Source organism: Cricetulus griseus, chromosome 4 (genome assembly GCF_003668045.3).
Source record: "Cricetulus griseus strain 17A/GY chromosome 4, alternate assembly CriGri-PICRH-1.0, whole genome shotgun sequence".
Lineage (NCBI taxonomy): Eukaryota > Metazoa > Chordata > Mammalia > Rodentia > Cricetidae > Cricetulus > Cricetulus griseus.
Window position 1 is genome coordinate 133,737,272 of NC_048597.1, and position 22,748 is coordinate 133,760,019.

Consider the following 22,748-nt stretch of genomic DNA (forward strand, 5'->3'; position numbering starts at 1 on the left):
TGCCTGGTGGATCCTGACCGTGTACCATGCATCCTCGGAGGCCTGGAAGGAGATCTGCTACCTATTCTAGGTAAATGTAACTCTGCAACCTGCCCCTGACAGTGAGCTGTGCCTCCAGCCTCCAGCTGCTGCTTTACTGGGTTACTTAACTGCTTCCCACTGGGAGTAACCATAATTTTGTTTAGCCCACATTTATGAGCATCAGCTACATGGTTGGGTCATTTCTTGGTCACAGGAGCACTTCTATGAGCCAGAAAAATACCCTTCCTCGTTGGTCATGTCATATGAGAGACTTTTCCTGGGGAGACACCACACCACACCACACCACACACACACACACACACACACACACACACACACACACACACACACACACACACTGGAAAGGGAACCAATGCAGACAAAGTAACAACTCACTGGGTTACTAACAGGAGTTTGGGTGAGAGGTTACTCACATGGAGCAGGGATGACTCCAAGTAGCTACATAACCGAAAAGCCCAACCCAACACAGGCGATGACTCACAGACGCTGCATTTGCAGAACTCTGCACAATGTGCAAGCATCTGCACAGGCCAGAAAACCGTCTCCTCCCGCAGCATGTGTGCATGTCTTCCATGTCTCTGGGAAGGACCCTGGTAAATCGTGTACATTTAATTTTTCCTAGATATGCAATTTGTTTACCCTCTCCTGCCTCACCTGAAGGGACTACTTCAAGTCAGAGGACACTACTCTACAACAGCACAGGGCAAATATCTGCAATCCCAGCATTGGGAGGTTGAGGCAGGAGGACCAACCTTGCTGCAAGTTACTTTACCCACTGAAGTGTCTCAATGGCCTCTCCATGTTCTTCCTTGCCCAAGTCTGATCCCAAAACAAGCATTATTAATCACCTGCTGAATACCAGCCTCTATCCTTGAAGTGAAGGACACCATTCTAAGCAAGGCCAACTGTCTATCAGAAGAGAAAGGGGCTGAGGCCAGGACTGAGACTTGTCAACCATGCAGAAAGCCCTGGGTTACCCCCCACCCCAGCACCAAATAAACAGGGTGTGATAGGCAGGAGTAGAAAGTCAAGGTCATCCTCAGCTACATGGTGAGTTCAAAGCCTGCCTGTGCTACATGAGGTCAAAAAGAAAGATAGGAGTGAGCCCTGCACAGCAATGGTGGATCCAAAGATCTGGAAAGCCAAGTGGTTGGAGAGATGGAGAGCAGATGCAGAGGTGTGGAGGGATGCCCTCCAGCCACTCCAGCATCAGAGCGGCCTCCACCTGACCTTGCTGGACTGTGTGCCTCCCTGAGGAAGGATGACAGCAGATATCAGGAGGAATGCCAGGTGAGGCAGGGGTGCACTTTGATGTGTGTGGGTGAGCAGTATGGAACCGGTGGCTCCCGCCTGCAACCAGATAGCAATGCCGTTTGCCACTCTGTGCCTCCCCCTAGAGCACAAGGTCAAGTTGGGGGCTGCACAGGCCTGTCCTGAACCCCTACATCTCTACATGATACAACTCCAAGCCATCCTCAAGGCAGGTAGGACCCACATGACAAGAAAATGGGACGCAGCCTACCCTAGGAGTGGAAGTCCCTTGTGGGGAGGGCCATACCGGCATTGTGTCCTTTCCAGGAACAGACCCTGTCATGTCACACCACAAGAAGAAATTCGTCACCCACACCACCTGCCAAGGCTCCCTAGGACTGCAAGAACAGGCATCATACCTCACCATGGGCCAGTCATCACTGGAAATCCAACCCCAGGTTGTAAAGTGCTCTTCCCCTCTCCAGCCCAGCCCTTGGTTCCACAGTTCATTCTGTCTGGGTGCCAATTCTGTCTAGAGTGGAGGCACAGGTTATGCACTGGACAACTCCAGGGACCCTCATGCTTGTGGGGATGGTGTGTGTGTTAGGACTCAGTTATCCAACAGAGGGCAGTGGACAGGCAAAGGGGGACATTTCCCCCCAAAATCTCCAGTCATAGGGGCTAGCAGCTAGGAGACCAAAGAGACCTTGTATTGGACATACTCCATAATGAATTTCTTGTATGCATGTGTGCTCACATGTGTGTGGATCCATGGAGGAGGGAGTACATGTGCCTTTGGAGGCCAGAAGTAGATTCCTCCCCACTTGTACTTGGAGGTGGAGCCTTTTACTTAACCCAGAGCTCACTGGTCCTGGCTATTCCATCTAGCCAGCTTGTCCCCAGGGTCCCATCTCTGCCTTCTGAGTGCTGAGATTCAAGGCACTGCCATGACTACTTGGCTTTCATGTGGGTTGTGAGATCCAGCCCTGCGGTCTTCACAACTGCTTGACAAGCCCTTTCCTGAGAGAGTGACCAGCCCAGCCCCCACACTGAGATTCTCACAGTCAGGGGAGCAGGAAAGGTGGTCCAGGTGGGGAGGGACAGCAGGCTGTCCTTGACTATTCTCCCATCTCCATGCCTCCCACTCAAACACTTACTTCTTGGACAAGAAGATATTCCTCATGCATTGGCCAACAAAGAGGTTATGGGACAGGAGACACTGGAGCGGCTCAGAATATGTAACCACCACGGCTGCAAAGACAGAGGAAACTGGGTCCCCCTTTGGGGGTGTTAGTCTCATTAATAAAAGATTTTAAGAGCTGGACAGTGATGGTGCACGCATTTAATTCCAGCACTAGGGAGGCAGACACAGGTGGATTTCTGTGAGTTCCAAGACAACCTGGTCTACAGAGTGAGTCCCAGGATGGCCAGGACTGTTACACAGAGAAACCTTGTCTCAAAAAAAAAAATTAACAATGGGCTCAAGGGCTGGAGAGATGTCTCAGCAGTTAAGAGCACTGGCTGCTCTTCCACAGGACCCAGGTTCAAGTCCCAGCACCCATTTGGCAGCTCACACCTGTCTGTGACTCCAGTTCCAGGGGATCTGACACCTCACACCAATGCACACAAAATAAGTTAAATAAAATTTTAAAAGGAAAGGACTCGGCCAGGCATTGGTGGCACACGCCTTTAATCCCAGCACTCAGGAGGCAGAGACAGGCAGATCTCTGTGAGTTCGAGGCCAGCCTGGTCTCCAGAGCAAGTGCCAGGATAGGCTCCAAATCTACACAGAGAAACCCTGTCTCAAAAAACCAAAAAAAAAAAAATAAAAATAAAAAAAGGAGAGTACTGAAATGGAGCACAAGGATGGTTTGTTAGGAGAAAAAGTCAAATATCAGTGTCAGCTGTGGGCCAGAGGAGGAGGCTGGAGAAGGGGAAATGCCACGCCACCAAAGTCAGGCACATGGGGGAAGTGCCGAGCTTCAGAGTAAGTAAGGAAACTGAAAATACTGAGGGGAAACCCCAAGGCTCAGGAAAGCATGTTTAGAAAAGACATAGAAGAAAAGTTACATTTTTTGGAATAATTTAGAAAAATGGTGTCATGGTCCCTGTTCTCTTGCTGTGAAGAGACACCATGACGATGGCAAGTCTTATGAAAGAAAACATATGGGGGTGGCACACACCTTTAATCCCAACACTCAGGAGGCAGAGGCAGGTGGATCTCTGTGAGTTCAAGGCCAGCTTGCTCTGTGGAGCAAGTTCTAGGACAGGTTCAAAGCTACAGAGAAACCTGGCCTCGAAAAACCAAAAGAAAAAAAGAAAGGAAGAAATAAAGAGAAATCATTTAATTGGGGCTGGATTACAATTTCAGAGGTTTCCCCACTATCATCATGGTGGGAAGGGTGGTGGTGGCAGGAAGGCATGGTGCTGGAGAAGTAGCTGAGATCTATGTCCTCAACCTCAGGCAGAAGACAGAGAAAGCAACACTGCGCCTGGCATGGGCTTTTGAAACCTCAAAGTCCACCCCCAGTGACACACCTCCTCCAACAAGGCCACACTTCCTAATCCTTCCCACAGCCCACTGGGAACCAAACATGCAAATACATGAACCTATGGGAGCCAACCTCACTCAAACCACCACAGCAGACAGACTTAGGACCCTTCGTGGCTGCTGTCCATAAGCTTCTGCACTAGGGGAGAGGATGCTGGGAAGAAAAAGTCCAGTATCTCATTAAAGTATTAATTGTCCCGCCCATTCCTAGGCATGGTCCCTCAGCCAAAGTGACCAAACCAAACCAGCTCTCCTCCACCCAGGCCAGACTCTAATACATAGTCCTGAGACCAGGGAGGGAGGAAGACTCTTCAAGGAGGCCTGGAAAATTTGGCTTGTCCTCAAATAAAGAATTCAGCCTGTGACATCCAGTGGGGTATTTCTCTCTGCCCCAGTTTTAAATGGATGTCATGCATGAAGTGCCTGTCACCCACCACTGTCTCACACCATCTGGACTTAACAGCTTCCTTTGTGTCCTTTCAACACCCATATCGATTTCTACCACAAACCTTTGTGCTTGCTGTCCCTCTGTGCACTCACTGTCCTCTGTGCAAAGAATTCTCCCTTTAAAATCTAGAGCTGTGGCATTGCTCAGTGGTAGAGACCCTGCCTAGAATCCCCCAGTGAGGGGCTGGGATGTGGCTCAGCTAAAATACCTTGTGTAGACTGTGTGAGGTCCTGGGTTTATACCCAGCCCTTAAAAAAATAAAAAATAAAAAAATAAGGTAGGCCACACATACATGATTTTCTTACTCTCTAACACTGGGAATCCTGTGTGCTTTCTGCTGCTGATAACTCACTGGCAGAGACTGACTAAGCTAAAAAGACCACAGATTATTTTGGCATGGAGATTCCCATCCAAGGTCATGGAACAGGTGCCCATCTGGTGATGGACTCCCTGCTGGCTGTATTCCCTGGCAGCCAGGGCATCACATGGCAAGAGATAAGAACATTGAGAAGCTGGCAAGAGGGCTCAGCAGGTAAAACTCTCTGCTGACTAGCCTGAACACCTACATGCAATCCCTGAACTCCATGTGGTAGGAGAACACTGACTCCCCCAAGTTTCCCCGACTCCCATACTCCTGCCATGACACACTCACAACACAGTCAATCAATGATTAAAAAAAAAAAAAAAGCTTGGCAGTATGTATTTAATCCCAGCACTCAGGAGGCAAAGGCAAGTAGATCTCTGTGAGTTCCAGGCCAGCCTGGTCTACAGAGCTAATTCCAGGACAGACAGGGCTGTACAGAGAAACTCTGTCTCAAAAAACAAAAGGGGGTGAGGGGAGGGAGAGACCACATGTACAAGTCCCAGACCGATTGGTTCAAATATCTCAGCTGCTATAAAATGACCCATTAATTCACACACTAATCCATGAAAGCATAAAAGGATTGTCCACGGGGTCCTAATCCTTCCATCTTCCTCCCATCCTCCCTGAAGATAAAAGAGTCTTACTGAGCAGGCAAGTTTTAAATGCTCTCCCCACCACCACCTCAGCCAGTTCAGTGCTGGGATGGGACCCAGGACTCCATGCTACACAAGTGCTGTCCCCACTGAGTCCAGTCCCAGCCTGCAGTTTCCATGCTCACCAAATTCACCTGAGCACAGCCCTGAACAGTCTCCTCCATCTCTGTCTGGAGATGCATTCTGAGAAAAGTTTGATGGAGCAGGGTTGACAACAGCCAAACCACAAATGTGTGTGCTACCAAAGGCATCTGGCATGTGTCTAGTTCCTAAATCTATTGTGCTCTTGGAGGAACACAAACCAGATCCCTCCTTGTTTACTTCTCACCACGTAACCCTCATAGTCAGAATGTCATACTTGCTGTTTTCTTTTTCTTTCTTTCTTTCTTTCTTTCTTTCTTTTTTTGTTTGTTTGTTTTCAAGACAGGGTTTCTCTGTATAGCCCTGGATATACTGGAACTATTTTCTGTAGACCAGGCTGGCCTCAAACTCATGGAGATCTGCCTGCCTTTGCCTCCAAGTGCTGGGATCATTGGCACATAACTGCACATTTTGGGGGGTGGCTACATTGTAATGCTTTACCACCTGTGACCATGGAATAATGATAGAAATGGCGCATTAGTGTAGCCTTCACAACAAACATGTTTCTTCCTGTGAGTCTGCAGGTATCTTCTAAATATTTTGAAACAGTAGTCAGCACAATGGAGTTTACTCTTGCATTCTAACGGTACACTGTAACCCTTGACCAGGGTTTCTCCAACAGTCCCACCTGCTACTGCTTCTAGATCAATTTCTTTAGCCTCCACTGACTGAGGTCAAATGGCTTACTTACCTTGACATAATGTCCAACAGCCTTATCCCTATTACAGCAAATAATAAGGCTTCTTTTTGATGGGTAAGTAATATTCCATGATGTGTGCAAACTACATTTTCTTTATCCACTCACATACTAATGGACATGTAGGTGGGTTCCACATCATGGCTCTTGTGAACAATGCCACATGCACACAGAAGCAAGCATCAGGCACTTTTTTCTTTCTGTCTTTTTTTGTTTGTTTGTTTTTCAAGACAAGGTTTCTTTGTATAGTCTTGGCTGTCCTGGAACTATAGACCAGGCTGGCCCTAGGCTGGCCCCAAATTCTGAGATCTGTCCTTGGTTACTCCTCACCTCGTAACCCTCATAATTAGAATGTCATACTTGCTAATTTTTTTCTTTTTCTTTTTTTTTTCAAGACAGTGTTTCTCTGTGTAGCCTTGGCTGTGCTGGAACTATCTCTGTAGAACAGGCTGGCCTCAAAATCACAGAGATCCACCTGCCTCTGCCTCCCAAGTGCTGGGATTAAAGCCATACACCACCACCACTGCTCTCATCAGGGATTCCTGATTAACGTGCTGGTTTCCTTTCCAACAGGAATATTCCTAGTAGTCGATTGACAGCTCTTATGTTCATTCTATTTCCTGAGGAAATTCTAGCCCATTTCCCCATAATAGCTGTAATATTTCAATATAATTTATTGATGCCGATCCATGTGGAGGTGTTCCTTCCAGGCCCGGGGGGAAACCAGGGTCTCACACACACTGCCCACATGGTTATTAGCCTTTAAATTTGCAATGTGTATTCCCATGAGCCAGAAGTACAAGGTGTTAGGGACCAAGAGTGTGTTTTCTTCACATCCTTACTCTGCCTCCAACCTGCATGAAACTCCAAAGGTCACCCGATGATTGGTGCATTATCTATGTCCCACATTGTGCTGAGTGCCATTAAGTCCCCCTGGAAGACCAAACATGGAGGCTCACATCTGTAATCTCAGTACTGGGGAGACTGAGGCTGAAGGGCCACCAAACCACATTCAAGGCCAGCCTGGGCTATGCTGTGAGACCCTAGGTACACATCTGTGACCCCAGAATTCAGAATGTAGAGGCAGGGGGAGACAGTGACATACAAAGTCCAGGGGAGCCTGGATTAAGGGAGCCGCCTTGAAACTACAGGGCCCTGGAAAGAGGAGGGGGGGTGGGAAGATAGTTTCCACTTCCCTCTGGTGTTGGTTTCCGGTTCACCATTATACCACCATTATCTGCACTTGTGCTATCCACCCTGATTAGTGAAGGAAACCAAGCTTTGAGTGCTCCTGGGTCAAAGTGAGAAACCCAACCCCTGTACCAAAAAGGGCAAGAAAGAGGGTCGCAGCAAGGAAAACCCAGGCAGGCAGGCCTCTTAAATCTAGGGCCCATTCACCGCTCAAGAAGTTCATGAAAGTTGCCCCAAAAAAAGTTCTCTCATTTTGTCCTGGGATATTTTCCTCTTTTCTTTTTTTTTTTTTTCCTTTCTTTTTGAAACAGGGTCCATGTAGCCCAGGACAGCCTTGAACTCTTGCTTCTCCTGCCCCCACTTTCCAAATGCTGAGGTGACCAGTGTGTGTCGCCAAGCCTGGCTTGCGTGCCCATTTTACAGAGGAGGAAACTGAGACTGGCTGGAGGGAGCTAGGGGGAAAAGATGCTGCGGGTAGGAGCCTCTGAGTAGAGCAAAGCTCGCCCGCGGTCTAGGAGGAGCAGCGTGGGAGCACCGAGACCCGCGTCCGCGCGCGGTGCGGCCCCGCCCCCACGGGGGACGTGAAGACGCGGACCCCGCGCAGCGTGGGGACATGTGACCGACTGCAGAGGCCGCGCGCTGCATCCCCGGCCCGGCCGCGCTGCTGCGCAGGACGCGGGGAGGCGCGCGCTGAGGCCGGGAGCACCGCCCCGGGAGCACCGCGGGGCGCGCGAGCAGACACGCAGCCGCACGGCCGGGGCGGGGTCCCCGCGGGGTCCCCAGCTTCGCGCAGAAACGAAACCGAAAGAGGGGACCGAGGGAGGCGGAGCCGCGCCGACGCCACCCAGCCCTGCGGGGCCCGGACCCGGGCGCGGCCAGGTGCGCACCGGCCACCATGGCTCAGGACGGCGTGGAGGTAGGACAGTCGCGCCACCCGAGACAGGCCGCGCGGGGAGGGCTCCGGGGACACCCCGACCCCCTGGGCCGCCTCCCCCTCCGTCCCGGCCGTAGCGGGGCTGCAGGGTCAGAGGTTAGAAGGAAAGGGGGTGACCTGGCCTGCATCCCGGCTCACACGCACGCACGCCAGACCGCAAATTCGCACCCGGCAGGCTGGCACCCGCCGCAGTCTGCACCATCCCCCAATGCCTGGAGAACTTTGGATTTTTCCAGGAAATGGCTTAAAGGGAGGGGGAGGGGAGAGGGTGCGGAGGCCAGAAGCCGGGGTCAAGTTCAGGAGAATGAGGGGCGGGCGCCGCTCCCCAGTCGTCCCCCACACCAGCGCTCACCTCCCCTCCATCCCAGTTGGAGAAGAGCGTCAGGCGCCTCCGGGAGAAGTTTCATGGAAAAGTGTCCCCCAAGAAGGCAGGGGCTCTTATGAGGAAGTTTGGCAGCGACCACACCGGAGTAGGGCGCTCTATCGTGTATGGTGAGTCCGCCCAGGGGGTACTGCGTGGGTGTGGTTGTCGCTCGCTGTAGCGACCCTGGCTCCCCTTGACAGGAGGCTCTCCACCACCTGGAACTCCTACTCACCCTTCAAGAGCCCTTCCCATATTTCCCCACTAGGTGTCAAGCAGAAAGATGGACAGGAGCTGAGCAACGATTTGGACGCTCAGGTAACCTGAACTCCCTCTCTCCTCAAAGAGAGATACTGTGAGAGCCCATCTTGCTATCTAAGTTCCTTCCTTGTCCGAAGCAGCCTGCAAACAGTAGGCGCTCATTATGTGCTGATTGCCTCAGATGGAGGAGGAGACAGGACAGTCGGATAAGGAGGTCCTGGCTGTTGAGGAAGGCTCAAGGAAACTAATTCTACCTTTCACTAGAAGAAAGGCTGGGCTGGCCTGGGGGGGAAAGAGGTCCCAATGGAGGAGAAGGGATAAATTCATAGAATCACTTCTGTGGCTGTACCCTGTGTGCTGAACTTGCTTGAAAGGCTTGCCAAAGTTTTGTTTTGTTTTGTTTTTTTGAGACAGGGTCTCACTATGTAGCCCTGGACTGTCCTGAAACTCACTTTACAGGCCAAGCTGGCTTTGAACTCACAGAGATCCACCTGCCTCTGCCTCCCAAGCACTGGGAATCAAAGGCGTGCACCACCATGCTGGGCACCTAAAAGAATCTGACAAATCATATTCCTTTGGTTTAGGTCTATAAGGAATATGACAAATTAATAATAGAAGGAAGTTGCCTTCATGGAGAGAGCCTGAGGGGCAAACCTCCAGGCCTTGGTTCATTTCATATCCCTTTCTTCTGCTTCCGGGAGGCAATCCTATTACACAAGAAAGCTCAGGCTCATGACATTTCACCAAGTTCTGGGGACCAGCATTTGACTTCAGGGATTCAAATTCTAGCCATTTGCAATGAAGCTCGGGCTCTGAGAGGCCCTTCTGTGAGAACCCTCAAAGAGAGGGACTTGCCCACCATCCCCATCTGGGAGCAATAGAGCAGCCAACCGGTTGCAAGCCCCCAAACTGGAGCCTTTTAAAGCCATGTGGCCAAGGAGCTGAGAGATACCTCAGCTGTTGAGAGCACTTGCTGCTCTCACAGGGGACCCTAATTCCATTCTCAGCACCTACATGGGACAGTTCACAACCACTCCAGTTCCAGGGGTATCTGACACCCTCTTCTGGCCTCTATGGGCACTACACATATGTACATGTACACAGACATACACATTTTTAAACTTTTTAATCTTTAAAAGCTATGTGGCTTCAGTGGCCAGGTGTCACATGTGTGGCCTCTGCAGATTGAAAGGTCATCCAGGGCTCTGGGTTCCATGGGCCACGATCACTGAGTGGGTTCAGATTCTGGGAAATGAGACTAGCCAAGTATTTGCTTCTTAAGGATCTTTGGGACTTCATTCATTGTAGGCACTGGCTCTATCTGTCAACACAGGCAATAATGTTTCATCTCTGTCTGAAGTCCAGGAGCCCCATGCAGGGGCTTCTCCCCCATTCAACATGGGTATAGGACTCCTAGATAGAGCCTTTCCAGTCTCTGTACTCCTTTTCCGTGTCTCCCCTCAGGACCCACCCGAGGACATGAAGCAAGACCGAGATATCCAGGTGTGTTTTTTGGCTGGGATGAGGCAGGATGGATAACTGTCCAAGGTATATAGCAGTAAGGATGGTCGCTGTGGGCTCCACAGGCAGAGGTGACCCTGTTTTGTCCCCATTCATCCATGTTTCAGGCAGTGGCCACCTCTCTGTTGCCCCTGACAAAAGCCAATCTTCGAATGTTCCAAAGAGCCCAAGACGACCTCATCCCTGCCGTGGACCGACAGTTTGCCTGCTCCTCCTGTGACCACGTGTGGTGGCGCCGTGTGCCCCAGAGGAAGGAGGTGGTACCCCAGACTTACTGGATTCCCTCCTGTACTCCACTCCTGTTGTCTGTGTCCAGAAATTATTTTTATGACTGAAGGTCATCAGCTGCATGTGTGTGTTCATTCATGCATTCATTTGTGTGTGTGTGTGTGTGTGTGTGTGTATGTGTGTGTGTGTGTGTGTGTGTGTTCACGCGCCAGCTTGTGCCTGCCTGTATGCATGCAAGCATGAGTGTGCATGTGGAGGCCAGAGTTTGGTGGTGGTATCTTTCTTTCTCAGTTGCCCTCCATCTTTTTTTTTTTAGAGAGAGAGATTTATTTATTATGTATACAACATTCTGCTTCCATGTATATCTGCACACCAGAAGAGGGCACCATGTGGTTGCTGGGAATTGAACTCGGGACTTCTAGAAGAGCAGTCAGTGTTCTTAACCTCTGAGCCATCTCTCCAGCTCCATCTTATTTTTTTTAAACAGGGTCTCTCACCGGTTCAGTTAAGAGGTTGGCTAGCATGGCCCATGAAACCTCCAGTTTCAGCCTGCCCAGCACTAGGGGGTTGTGTGCATTTAGCCATGCCTGGCTCTTAGATGGGTGTTATGGATTTGAACTCAGTCCCATGAGCACAGCAGACTTTACCCACTGAGTCATCTCTCTACCCTTCTGTGTTTTTTTAGGTTTGGGGGCTTATTTATTTTATGCATACTAGTATTTTGCTCCTATGTATGTCAGTACACCACAGTGCCAAATGGGTGCTGAGAACTGAACCTGGGTCCTCTGCAGGAATAACAAATGCCCTTAACCATTGAACCATCTCCCCAGCCCCTTTTGTTTTTTTGAGAGGGTCTCGTGTAGCCTAGGCTGCTCTCAGACTCAGTATGTAGCTGAGGATGACCTTAACTGCTAATCCTCCTGCCTCCACACCTGGTTCATATGGCCTGGTTTGGGTCATAACCAGGGGCTTCATGCAAGCTAGGCAAGCTCAACTTCAATATCCATCTGGAGCCATTCATCCTTGAACTTGAGAAGTCAAACCCTTGGCTTTGACAGCTGGGGCAGAAATCAAACCCAAAGCTAGTTTCCTAACCTCTTTCCTTTTTTTCTTTAGACAGGGTCTCTCCATGTAGTTCTGGCTGACCTGGGATTCAAAGATCCACCTGCCTGTGCCCAAGTGCTAGGCTCCGCCGGGCAGTGGTGGCGCACGCCTTTAATCCCAGCACTCGGGAGGCAGAGGCAGGCGGATCTCTGTGAGTTCCAGACCAGCCTGGTCTACAAGAGCTAGTTCCAGGACAGCCTCCAAAGCCACAGAGAAACCCTGTCTTGAAAAAACCAAAAAAAAAAAAAAAAAGTGTGGGCCACCACACCCAGCTAGGCTTCCTAATCTTTTGATAATCAGTATACTTCTGATAAGCGCTGAGGCTATGGTGCCATTAGCATGGCAATAGCATAGCATTCATGAAGGCCTGGGTTCCATCCCCAGCACTACATACTAGGTAGAGCGGTGCAGGCCTGCGATCCCAGCACTTAAGAGGTGGAGGCAGGAGGATCATGAGTTCAAAGCCAGCCTGGGCCATGTGAGACATGTCTGTCTGACACGTGGGCCCTTCCCTGCTCTCAGGTGTCAAGGTGTCGCAAGTGTCGGAAGCGTTATGAACCAGTGCCAGGTGACAAGATGTGGGGCCTGGCCGAGTTCCACTGCCCAAAGTGTCGTCACAACTTCCGGTGAGGGTCCTGTCCCACCCCAGCCCACCCTCAGCCCAGCCCTAGCCTAGTCCCCTCCTCCTGTCCCCTGGGGCCCAGCTGCCCCCTCAGCCCCTCACAGCCCTGCTGGCCCCCAGGGGCTGGGCACAGATGGGGTCCCCATCACCCTGCTACGGGTGCGGCTTCCCCGTGTACCCCACTCGGATCCTGCCCCCACGCTGGGACCGTGACCTGGATCGGCGCAGCACACACACCCACTCCTGCTCAGCTGCAGATTGCTACAATCGCAGAGGTGAGGCCCTGGTGTATTCCCTACATTCTTCATCTCCTGTATATTGACCCCTGGCTGCTTCCTCCTTCCATGAGTCCTCCATGGCTCCCTGGAGCTGACTGCTCCCCCACTCCTCCCATGGATTTTCCAAGCAGCTCCACACTGTCCAGCCTGTTAGGCCCATGGTCCCTATTACCTGTGAGTCTGTTTTTGTGGCCAAGTTCCCATCTTGCCAAAGAGTTTCAACACCTCTGACTTCTTTGTCATTTGGCTCCAGTGGGTTCCTGCAGAGCCCCAGACCCTCTTATCTCCAGAGTCTCAGACCTCAGCAACTCTCCTTCCCCTAGAGCCCCATGTGCCTGGGACTTCCTGTGCCCACCCCAAGAGCCGTAAGCAGAACCACCTCCCCAGAGTGCTGCACCCCAGCAACCCTCACATCAGCAGCGGCTCCACAGTGGCCACATGCCTGAGCCAAGGTGGTCTCGTGGATGACCTGGACCATCTCATCCTGGAAGACCTAAAGGAGGAGGAGGAGGACGAGGAGGACGGTGGGTCCCGAGAATGACCCTGGCCACACACACACACACAGGAACGACAGACACAATCAATGTGTGGACACATTGTGTTGCTATAAGATACCAGCTCAAGGAGATAGAAATACCCTTGGGAGTACTCATGGGACAGTCACCACCGCACAAGCCGGGTCAGCATAACAGCCTTCTTGAGAGAGTACGCCCCACCGCGGAACTCGGCCCAGTAGACCCCGTCCTGGTAGCGGCTCCGGTAGTGACCTCCATGATACCACACACCATTGAGGTTGGAGTGGGCACAGGCGTGGTACCACCAGCCCCCACGATGGTACAGGGCACAGTTACCTGAGGGCAGAGACAGAGTTTGTTTTCCCACCAAAATAAAAGTCTCTATCAGCATTTCTTTGTGCAAGCATCCCTCAACCTTCCGTATCTTATTGAATAGAAGCACTAATCCTCCATCTCCTCACCAAAATAAAAGGCTCTGGCTTCTCACTTTCTTCTTCAGAGTAATGATCTTAATTCTCTATCTCTTTATCAAAATAAGAGGCATGCCTTTCCCATATTTTCTGCAAAGTAGTAATCTATCATTTATTCCTTTGGGGGGGGGCTTCTGTTTCCTTTCTAGGTGGTTTATTCAAGGTAGACTGGCACATACCTGTAATCCCAGTATGTGGGAGGCAGAACAAAGAGGTTTGGAGTTTCAGACCACCCTGGGCTTCTTAGTGAGATCCTATCTCAATAATACACGTGGGCTAGGATATAGCTTAGATTGTAGGGGGGCCCAGCTCTGTCCCCCACCAAAAGAAACTTTGCTTTCGCTCTCAGCCTTCTCACAGTGCAGGGTGCCTAGGTCTTACTCATCAGAGAAGAATTGGGGCTCTGCCCCCTCTTTTTCTCTGCTTAGCACAGCCATCTCCTTACACTGAAGTACTTACCTGAGAGGATTTCTTGCTGAGACAGGGTATCCTGTAGCCCAGGCTGATCTTGAACTTGCTATCCCAAGGATGACCTGGAATTCCTGCCCCTCTGGCCTCCATCTCCTAGAGCTAGGACTGCAGGCCTGTGCCACCACACCCAGCTCACCAGAAGGAAACTTTACATTTAGTTTTAGTATAGGTGCCTACAGAGGCTAGAAGTACTGGATCCCCTGGGGCTAGAGCTACCCAGTGTGGGTGCTGAGAATCAAACCCAGGAGGAAGAGTTTGTGCTCTTAACTGCTGCACCATCTCCACCTCCCATAGGGGAAAACTTCACTTTACTGCTTTTCACTCTAACCAGATTAGCTGCCCCACCTTCCCGCCCTCCCACCAGAATTTTTAAAAAAGCTCTCCTTACCAGAATAGGAGTCTCGGTCCCTGTCCACAGTGCTGAACGGTTTGTCATTGTGCCAGGAGAGGGAATCCCCAGCATCACCATGGTACTGGCCAAGCCGCAGACGGTAGTGGTCACTCTCAGGTTCCAAAGAGAAGCTGTCATAGTGGGCTCGTGCCCCACGGCCACCCCAGTCCTCTAAGAGTATCAGCAGCTCATGGTCCCCACGGCTGGTCACCTGATGCACTGGTTCCAAGCCAAGCCAGTATTCCCCATCTGGCCTCCCAAAGCCTGCCTGGAAGGGCAGGAGGAGCAGGAGGTCAGGACAGGGTGACCCCCCATGCCCAGCGGTCTCCATCACCCCTGCCTCAAGCACCCACCTTGTAGTGCTGCCAGTTGGTGAAGAAATTGACCGAGCCATCTTGCCGCCTCTGGATGACGGTCCAGCCTCCGCCCTCCTGCTGCTGTTCACACCACACTGATAGCACACGTCGGCCCAGTCGCAGCTCATACACTCCACTCTGCCTGTGACCTGCCCCGTGAGCCTCTGCACAGTCCCTCCACGGGCCTGTGGTGAGGTGCAGCATGAGCCAACCAGGCAGGCCCTTACTGGATCAGAGTCCTGATTCTCACCAGTACTCTTACCCAAATAAAAGCCATCTCTGTCCTCATCTGAGGAAGAGCCATTTCCTTACCAGTTCCTCTCCTCTCAATAAACAGTCCTATGAGCCAACTTCTCACCAAAGTAGCAGTCCTAATCGTTCATGCCCTCATCAAAATAAAAATACCCCATGCCTATCTTCTCTTCTTCCTATTTTCACACTCAGTGGTTTAAGAGCCTTGACTGCCCTCCTGGAGGACCCAGGTTCAATTTCCAGCACCCACATGGAAGCTACCAACTGTAACTCCAAGCTCTGACACCCTCACACAGACATAAATGCAGGCAAAACACCAATGCACAGAGAAAAATAATTTAAAAAAAGAGGATTTGGAGCCAGGTGGTGGTGGCGGTGGTGTACACCTTTACCCCCAGCACGAAGCAGGCAGAGGCAGGCAGATTTCTGCGAGTTTGAGACCAGCATGGTCTACAAGACTTACTTCCAGGACAGCCTCCAAAGCCACAGAGAAACCCTGTCTTGAAAAACAAAACAAAACAAAAAAAAAAAAGAATAGAGGATTTGTTTTGTTTTGTTTCTTTACTGTTGGAAGGATCTGAAAACCTTGGTGCTCTATCAATGAACCACATCTCCAGGCTGTTCTTTTCACAGACTAATAGTCCTTTCTTGTCCCCTCATCAAAATAAGAGCATCATTTCCTCTAGTCCCCACACAATGAGCCAAATCCTAACTCTAGTATTTCCATCTACCCACATCACACTGGAACCCCTGAGTCTTCATCTTGTGTGCATGCCTTGTGCCTGTCTTGACTTACCCACTGGTCTGATGGAAACAGCAAGGTGCCCAGTAGGCAGGGGAGGAGATGGGGGCTCCTGCTGCCTCAAGCTCTGATCTCTCTGGTGCTCTGGAGTTTGGTCCAGACTCCTGCTGGTGTTGCCGGCACTGCCCACTAGACTCAGAGGAGCCAGAGGCACCAGAGGCAGTGGTAGGACCTGGGGACACATAGTCAGACATAATGACATTAACCCTCAGCTGAGGAGTCCAGGTATCCCCTGGCATAGGGGTGGGGTGGGGGGACAGGCAGGGTCAGTAGATCAAATCTCCCACCAGAAAAACAGAAAATAAGACAGGGTAATGTCTCAGTGTTACCACCCACCCTACCGAAAGTCTAGCTCTGGGCTTTTTGTTGGTAGGGTATACATTCAAAGAATGGAGGGCAGAGGAAGGCACTGGGTTTCTTGCTCTGTTGCTCTTCCTGTTCATTTCAGATGGGATCTTTCACTGCACTTGAGTTGGCCTGGCAGCTAGCAAGCCACAGTAAACCTCCATCTGCCCACTCACTGGAGTACAGGCAAGCAGCCTCAGGCTTCCTGTGGTGCTGGGGCTTGGAGCTCAGGTGTTCATGTTCACACATACAGCAAGCACTCTTCCCAACCCTGATTTATTTATTGTGTTTTGTTTTTTTGTTTCAGAAAGATTCTCTGTCCAACTGGCTGGCCTGGAACTTGCAACTACCCTCCAGCCTCTGCCTCCTGTACTGGGGATTGCAGGTGCTGTGTCCCACGCCTGCCTTCCTCTGTGCTTCAGCCCTTGGGGAAGCCAGGCCGATTCCCACTCTGCTGTTGATCACAGCTTCATTGCACCCATCTGCTGAGTGGGGCACATGGACCTTGGATGATGTAGGAAAATCTGCAGAACCACCACCAATCCAGAATTCAGGGCCAACACTGGGGTATAGCTCAGCAGTAGAGCAGTTGTCTCTACTAACAGGAATTAAAAAACAGTCCAAGCCAGACCTGTTGTCAAATGTCTGTCATTCCAGCACTTAAGAGGCAGTGCATGAGAATCAAGGAAATCCTCAGCTACACAAGGAATTAGAACCCAGCTTGGGTTCTAATTAAAAAAACAAAACAAAACAAAAAAAAGCTGGTGACAGGAAGAAATAGCCCAAAGTTCAGAAGCCTCGTGTAGCTACAAGAATATATTGTCTTAGGGGCTGGAAAGCAAGCTCAGCAGTTAAGAGCACTGGCTGCTCTTAACTGAACCCAGGTTCAGTTCCCAGCACCTACATGGTGGCTCACAACTGTCTGTAACTCCAGTTCCAGATGGCTTCTGGCCTATCTGGACACTGCACACACACGGTAAGCAGACATATGTGCAGGCAAAATACACACACACACATTAGGACAAAATTCTTTAAAAACAAGATCAAAGAACAGAATATATATATATATATATATATATATTCAAAAGCCCGGCAATGGTGGTGCACGCCTTTAATCCCAGCACTCAGGAGGCAGAAGCAGGTGGATCTCTGTGAGTTCCAGGCCAGACCTACAAAGCGACTTCCACGAGCTAGGCAGAGAAACCTTGCCTTGAAAAAACAAACACAAAAGAATATGCTGTCCTTGGGTGTGGTGATAGCGAGCGCGAGCCTGGGCGCCTGGGACTATTCTTCTGTGGAGCGGATGAGGCTCTCCCCAGCGGTGGGCCCGGAGGAGCAGTGGGTGGCGCCGCAGGCAGGCACCGTTTCAGATTGCGGACCTGTGACTGCCCGGCGTAGGTACCTGCTGCTGGCCCTGGTCCGGGCTGGCGCACGCGCGCTGCAGGCGACCCAGGAGGCGGGTATGCTGGCTCACGAGCTGCGCATGCTCGCGGAGCTGTGCGTCCAGCTGCTGCAGGCGCGCCGCCGTTCGGCGCGCCTCGGCCTCGGCGTACAGCGCGCGCTCCGCCAGCAGACTGAGCGCGGCAGCAGGCTCCGCCCCAGGGTCGGGCTCCGCCCCCGGCTCCGGCTGCAGCTGCGTGCGCAGCTGACCCAGGCGCTTGTTGAGGCCGTGGCTGTGCTCACGCAGCGCGCGCACCTCGCCCTCGAGCGCGCCTCCCTCGGCCGCGCGCCTTTGCAGCCCGCGCAGCAGCTCTTCGTGGCGGCCTACGCGCAAGCGCAGCGCGGCCAGTTGGCCGTCGTGGACGGCGTCGGAGGTCCGGCAGGCCGCGCCGGTCGCCTTCTGCGGGGACAGTACCAGCGTGACGCGGCATCGCGCGGCACCTCCACGTGCCCGCCAGGCGGCCAGCAGGAGCAGCAGCTGCAGCGTGCGCAACACGACACCCCCCATGGCCACCTGCAGAGGAGAGGGAGGAGGAGGCTACTGTCTGTCTCAGCTCACACTGGTCCCAAAGCTCCCAGGACCCAGGGAGAACTGTGAAGTCTTCATCCCCGAGCGTCACCTCCCGCGGTAGTGCTCTGCGGCACAGCTGAGCTGCAGCTGACAGCGCAGATTCTCCTTTTATCATGGCTGATCCGGCAAGCAGCATCTGTGTACACCCAGAATCCCTTGCCACCTGGAAACCTGGACCCGATCACCACTCTCCCCTCAGAACCCTCGGTGGCTCCCACCTCAGGAGAAAACCTCTGCTGTGTGTGTTGGGGGAGGGGGCGGTTACTGGGGATCTAGGTCTTGCTCATATTGAGCCACTCATTTCTAATTTGAGACAGGTATCACTATGTAACTCAGACTGGTTCAGAACTTGGTATCCTACCCACTACCTGGGCCTCTCCATCGCTAGATGGCTGGTGTGTTCCACGGTGACACGCTCCATATAGTGTCTTCAACCAGGTTAATATTCATGGATTCCCCATTCTGGCCCTGCAGAACCCACACCCAGGTCCCCATGCCACCACTCCCACACCCGTGTCACACACTCGCACCTACTCAGAAGCAAGCATGAGTGCAAAGGTCCTGGGGTTGGATCTCATTTCAGATGTACTGAAAAGGACAAATAGCAAGGAGGCCTGTGAGGGTGGCATAGAAGAGAAGAGTGAGCAGGAACACGGAGAGCACTGAGTCAAAGGACTCTACTCTGAAGCGCAGGCAACCATGGAGCTCTCTGAGCTAGACCCTGGGTGTGTTAGCTGCAGCAACCCCCCATCATGCAGGAGCTTCCAAGCACCAAGCAGGGTTTTTCTCTTTGGCCCATGTGGCTGCCTTCTCAGGCAAGCCTAGAGTTAAACAAGAGGCCTTGGAACCCTACCCGCCCCCCCCATATCCAAATCAAAACCAGGAGTCTCTAGACAAACAGCTACCACCACTTCTACCCCACTCTCACCTCTCACGACCCAGATGCTGACTCCAGTGAGGTTTGCAGCAAGCCCACAAAATCTGAGTGAGACCTGAAGGATTGAGAGGGTCTCTGAGCTGTCTGGATAAAGAAGGCTGAAGGGACAGAACCGAACCACCCATCCCCCGAGCCTGGGAGTACAGCAAGTGTAAATATTTAGTATTTCTAGTGTGAGAATCCAGGCAGAAAAGCCAGATCCCCTTGCCCAGGCCTCCAGAGTGTGATAACAGAGGCCACTGCCCTCCCTGAGTTTCTTCCCTTTTCTCAGAAGCTCACAGAGCATGGGAGGCCCTGTACCCTGGTAGACGTGTGGGATCTAGACTCAGACAACTATGACATAACTGAAATGACAATGACTGGTATCAGTGAGCAACCTGCTTGGTGTTGCTGATTTAACCCTAGCAGCCAGGCTAGGGGTGTGACTCAATTATAGAACCCCTGCCTAGAATTCCCCATGGAGGGCCTGGGCCATGGCTCAGTTGTAGATCACGTGTAAGGTGCTGAGTTGGTGCCCAGTACTTCAAGAAGAAAACAAAATCTCAATATGTGGTGGCACATGCTTAATCTGTTTGCTTGGGAGGTAGAGGCAGTTGGATCTCTGTGAGTTCCAAGCCATCCAGTGAGCCCCTATCTAAAAAGGGGGTGGGGTTGGTGGGTGTTAGTTCAGGATTGATGGAGGCAACGTGAAATAAAACAAAGAAGACTGACCCCAACAGAAGCACGCTGTCCTTTACTGCAGAAGTGGAGACTGTGTGCCAAGGTGCAGAGGGCAGAGAAGAGATGGAAATTTTATCTGTGTGTTTGTAGTCTCAGGGCTGAGCCATGCCAGCAGATGTTTTTATCATATGCTGACCTGGTCAGGTTTCTCCTGGCTCCTGACTGCAGATGTTCTCATTACTATGTAGGCTTTCTTGTCAGGCAAGGTGCTCTTACCAGTATTTGCAGGGAGTTCCCGGTGCTCTTATCGGTATCTGCAGGGAGTTTCTAAGATATCTGAGGCTGTTTCAGATCTTTGTCTTAGTTACTATTCTACCTCTATGAAGAGACACCATAGGCAATTTACATAAGAAAGCATTTAATTGGGGCTTGCCTATAGTTTCAAAGGGTGAGTCCTTGACCAGCATGGCAGGGTGCATGGCAGCAGGCAGGGAGACATAATCATTACATTTGATTCACAAGCAGGAGGCAGAGAAAGACACTGGGCCTTTTGAAACTTTGAAGCCTAGGCCCAGTGACACACCTCCTCCAACAAGACCACACCTCCTATTCCTTCCCAAACTGTTCGATCAACTGGGTACCAAACATTCAAATATATGAGCCTCATTCAAACCATTAACTATTCACTGGGTGTGGTGGCACAAGCCTTTTATCTCAGCACTCAGGAGTCTGAGTCAGGTGGATCTCTGTGTGTTCCAGGCTAGTCTGGTCTATATAGTGAGTGAGACCCTGTCTTAAAAAAAAAAAAAAGAAAGAAAGAAAGAAAAAGAGAAGAAAGGATGAAACTTCTCACACTCCTGTACTATTGCAAACCTTAAAAAGAAAACAGCTTGGGCCTGTGTAGAAGCACTTGCCTTAGAGCCATGTAGGCCAGCAGGCACACTGCACAGTACACACTGCAGAGTACACACACTGCATGGCACACACACTGCACAGCACAGCCAATTCTCACACATCCCACTACAGATTCTGTTTTTCTCTCACAAAGTCACATTTTCATATCAGTCAAACCACTCAGAGACAGAACAAGAGCAAAAAGTCCATGTGGTCACTTCCCAGAGACAGATTCCACAGCCCAGACCCAGGATCTCCCACCATACCTCTCCCTGCCTAGCAAGGTCCTCCTCAATTCCCCAAAACTGAGGACACTCCAGGGCCAAGAAAAGAAAGGGCTGTTTCAGACTAGAAAGCGTCTGCCAGCCCTGGGCTACAGCAGGGCCTACACAGCCCCCTGTGCCCCGATACCGACAGAGAGAAGAAACCTCTGGAGTCAGAAAAGGACTAAAGGACCAGGAGACTGAGGAGGCAGCAATAGGAGGCAGGAAGATGGAATGGATGGAGACAGAGACAGGAGAAAGAGAAAACTTTAGAGATAATGAAAAAGACCAGTTGGTGATGATGCTGTAAGGGGAGGAGTAAAATCAGAAAGCTAGATGGGTTGGAGAAGTAAACAGGTGAAAAGCTAGGAAGCTAGGAAGGGGTTACTGGGTGCAGGCTCCTGGGAGAGACAACATGCTAAGCCTTGAGGTGAGGTGAGTGTCCCTCCCTTCACTGAAAGTTTTGTTTGTTTTTTTTTTTTTTGGGGGGGGAGCCTGAGCCCAAGATGATGTTGGGGAGTAAAATGGGAAGGGGAACCATTTGAGATTCAGAGTGCGTAGTTTCCAGAGGAAGCTTCCACCCATCTGCAGAAAGAGACCCTGGGGAGCAGAACTGGCCCTCAGGATCTGAAAGACAAATATGAAGGATCACTCAGCGTTCAATCCATTGACTGACTGAACCCCATATGCTAGGGACCATTGTGCCCAGGACCAGTATGGTATCTTTCTTTATTGAGGGCAGGGAGACAGGACACTTAGTTAGGGGTCTATTAGGAGCCTCAGAGTAGAGGAAATTGTTGTTAAAATACAAGAGATGGGGAGATTGATGCCAGCAAGATGCCCTACTTGGCGGGAGGATGCCGAGTCCAGTGCTAGCGTGGATTGCACAATGAAAGAATGGGGAGGAGAAAAGACAGAAAGGAAGGAAATGGAGAGAGGGAAGAAAGAGAAAATGAAGTCAACCTAAGGATGTAAGAAAAATCATAAGGGGATTAAAGGTGTCTGCCAACACCACCCAGTGCTCTTGTTGCTTCTTTCGAGAACACAGGTTCAATCTCCAGCACCCACAGGGCAGTTCACAACCATCTTTAGCTCGTTTCCTCTTCAGGATGCCGTCTTCTGGCCTCCTCAGGCACCAAGCATGGAGATGGTACACAAACAATCATGCTGGCAAAATACCCGTACACATAAAATAATAAATAACTTAAAACATTTTTAGAGATCTGGCAAGATGGCTCAGTGAGTAGAGGCAACTGCCACCAAGCCTGAGTACCTGACATCTCAGGCTTCATTGTGGAAGGAGAGCCAACTCTAGTTTACTAGTTACCCTCTGACCTCGCCGTGTGCCTTGACATATGCACCACCACAGATAAATAAGTGCAACTCATTTGGGAAGGAAGCAAACATGGTGGTGTATGCCATTAATCCCAGTGTTTGGAAGACAGGCCCGCAGACCTGTGTGAGCTGACCAGCCAGGGCTACACTGAGACCCTGTCATAAAAATGTGTAATACTTAATGTATACATATATACGTTCATATAAATGAATGACCTCTCTAGTCAGACACAGTGGCACATGCCTCTAATCCCACAGCTCAGCACAGGCAAGCGGGTTAGTTGCAAGCAGCCTAGAAGGAGGAGGTAAAAGGATAGAGTCATTTTGCAGAAACATGCAGGATCGGGATTCGAACCCTGAAGAGACTGTGCTCATGTCCCGCCCTCCCCCACCCCCCGC

At 51.2% G+C, this 22,748-nt stretch overlaps 2 protein-coding genes across 3 annotated transcripts; one reads left to right on the forward strand and one right to left on the reverse strand.

The window, feature by feature from the left end:
• Nucleotides 1–8,233: 8,233 nt before the first annotated feature.
• Nucleotides 8,234–13,188, forward strand: Shfl (shiftless antiviral inhibitor of ribosomal frameshifting). Of its 2 annotated transcripts, none has more exons than XM_027411470.2 (8): nucleotides 8,234–8,254; nucleotides 8,641–8,764; nucleotides 8,902–8,951; nucleotides 10,359–10,397; nucleotides 10,523–10,672; nucleotides 12,270–12,373; nucleotides 12,490–12,644; nucleotides 12,971–13,188. In XM_027411470.2, the coding sequence occupies exons 1-8, from the start codon at nucleotides 8,234–8,236 to the stop codon at nucleotides 13,186–13,188; spliced, it is 861 nt and encodes a 286-aa protein (XP_027267271.1). The 2 variants fall into 2 exon arrangements, with proteins under 2 accessions (XP_027267271.1, XP_035299033.1); XM_035443142.1 differs by having other exon boundaries at nucleotides 12,598–12,644.
• A 42-nt stretch (nucleotides 13,189–13,230) lies between these two features.
• Angptl6 (angiopoietin like 6) lies at nucleotides 13,231–22,714 on the reverse strand. Its single transcript, XM_027411466.2, has 7 exons — nucleotides 19,909–22,714; nucleotides 19,189–19,252; nucleotides 17,652–18,203; nucleotides 15,899–16,076; nucleotides 14,848–15,035; nucleotides 14,492–14,762; nucleotides 13,231–13,498 (listed from the first exon to the last, which is right to left on the reverse strand). Exons 3-7 carry the CDS (start codon nucleotides 18,195–18,197, stop codon nucleotides 13,308–13,310), a joined length of 1,374 nt encoding a protein of 457 aa, XP_027267267.1. The 5' UTR covers nucleotides 18,198–18,203; nucleotides 19,189–19,252; nucleotides 19,909–22,714; the 3' UTR covers nucleotides 13,231–13,307.
• Between the last annotated feature and the right edge of the window lie 34 nt (nucleotides 22,715–22,748).

Coding starts and splice junctions, on each gene's coding strand:
- Shfl (XM_027411470.2), top strand. CDS start 8,234: ATGGCTCAGGACGGCGTGGAG. Junction 8,765..8,901: donor AGGGCGCTCTATCGTGTATG/GTGAGTCCGCCC, acceptor TTTCCCCACTAG/GTGTCAAGCAGAAAGATGGA. Junction 8,952..10,358: donor GCAACGATTTGGACGCTCAG/GTAACCTGAACT, acceptor GTCTCCCCTCAG/GACCCACCCGAGGACATGAA.
- Angptl6 (XM_027411466.2), bottom strand. CDS start 18,197: ATGGGGGGTGTCGTGTTGCGCACGCTGCAGCTGCTGCTCCTGCTGGCC. Junction 16,077..17,651: donor CGGACCAGGGCCAGCAGCAG/GTACCTACGCCG, acceptor ATGTGTCCCCAG/GTCCTACCACTGCCTCTGGT. Junction 14,763..14,847: donor CCAACTGGCAGCACTACAAG/GTGGGTGCTTGA, acceptor CTGCCCTTCCAG/GCAGGCTTTGGGAGGCCAGA.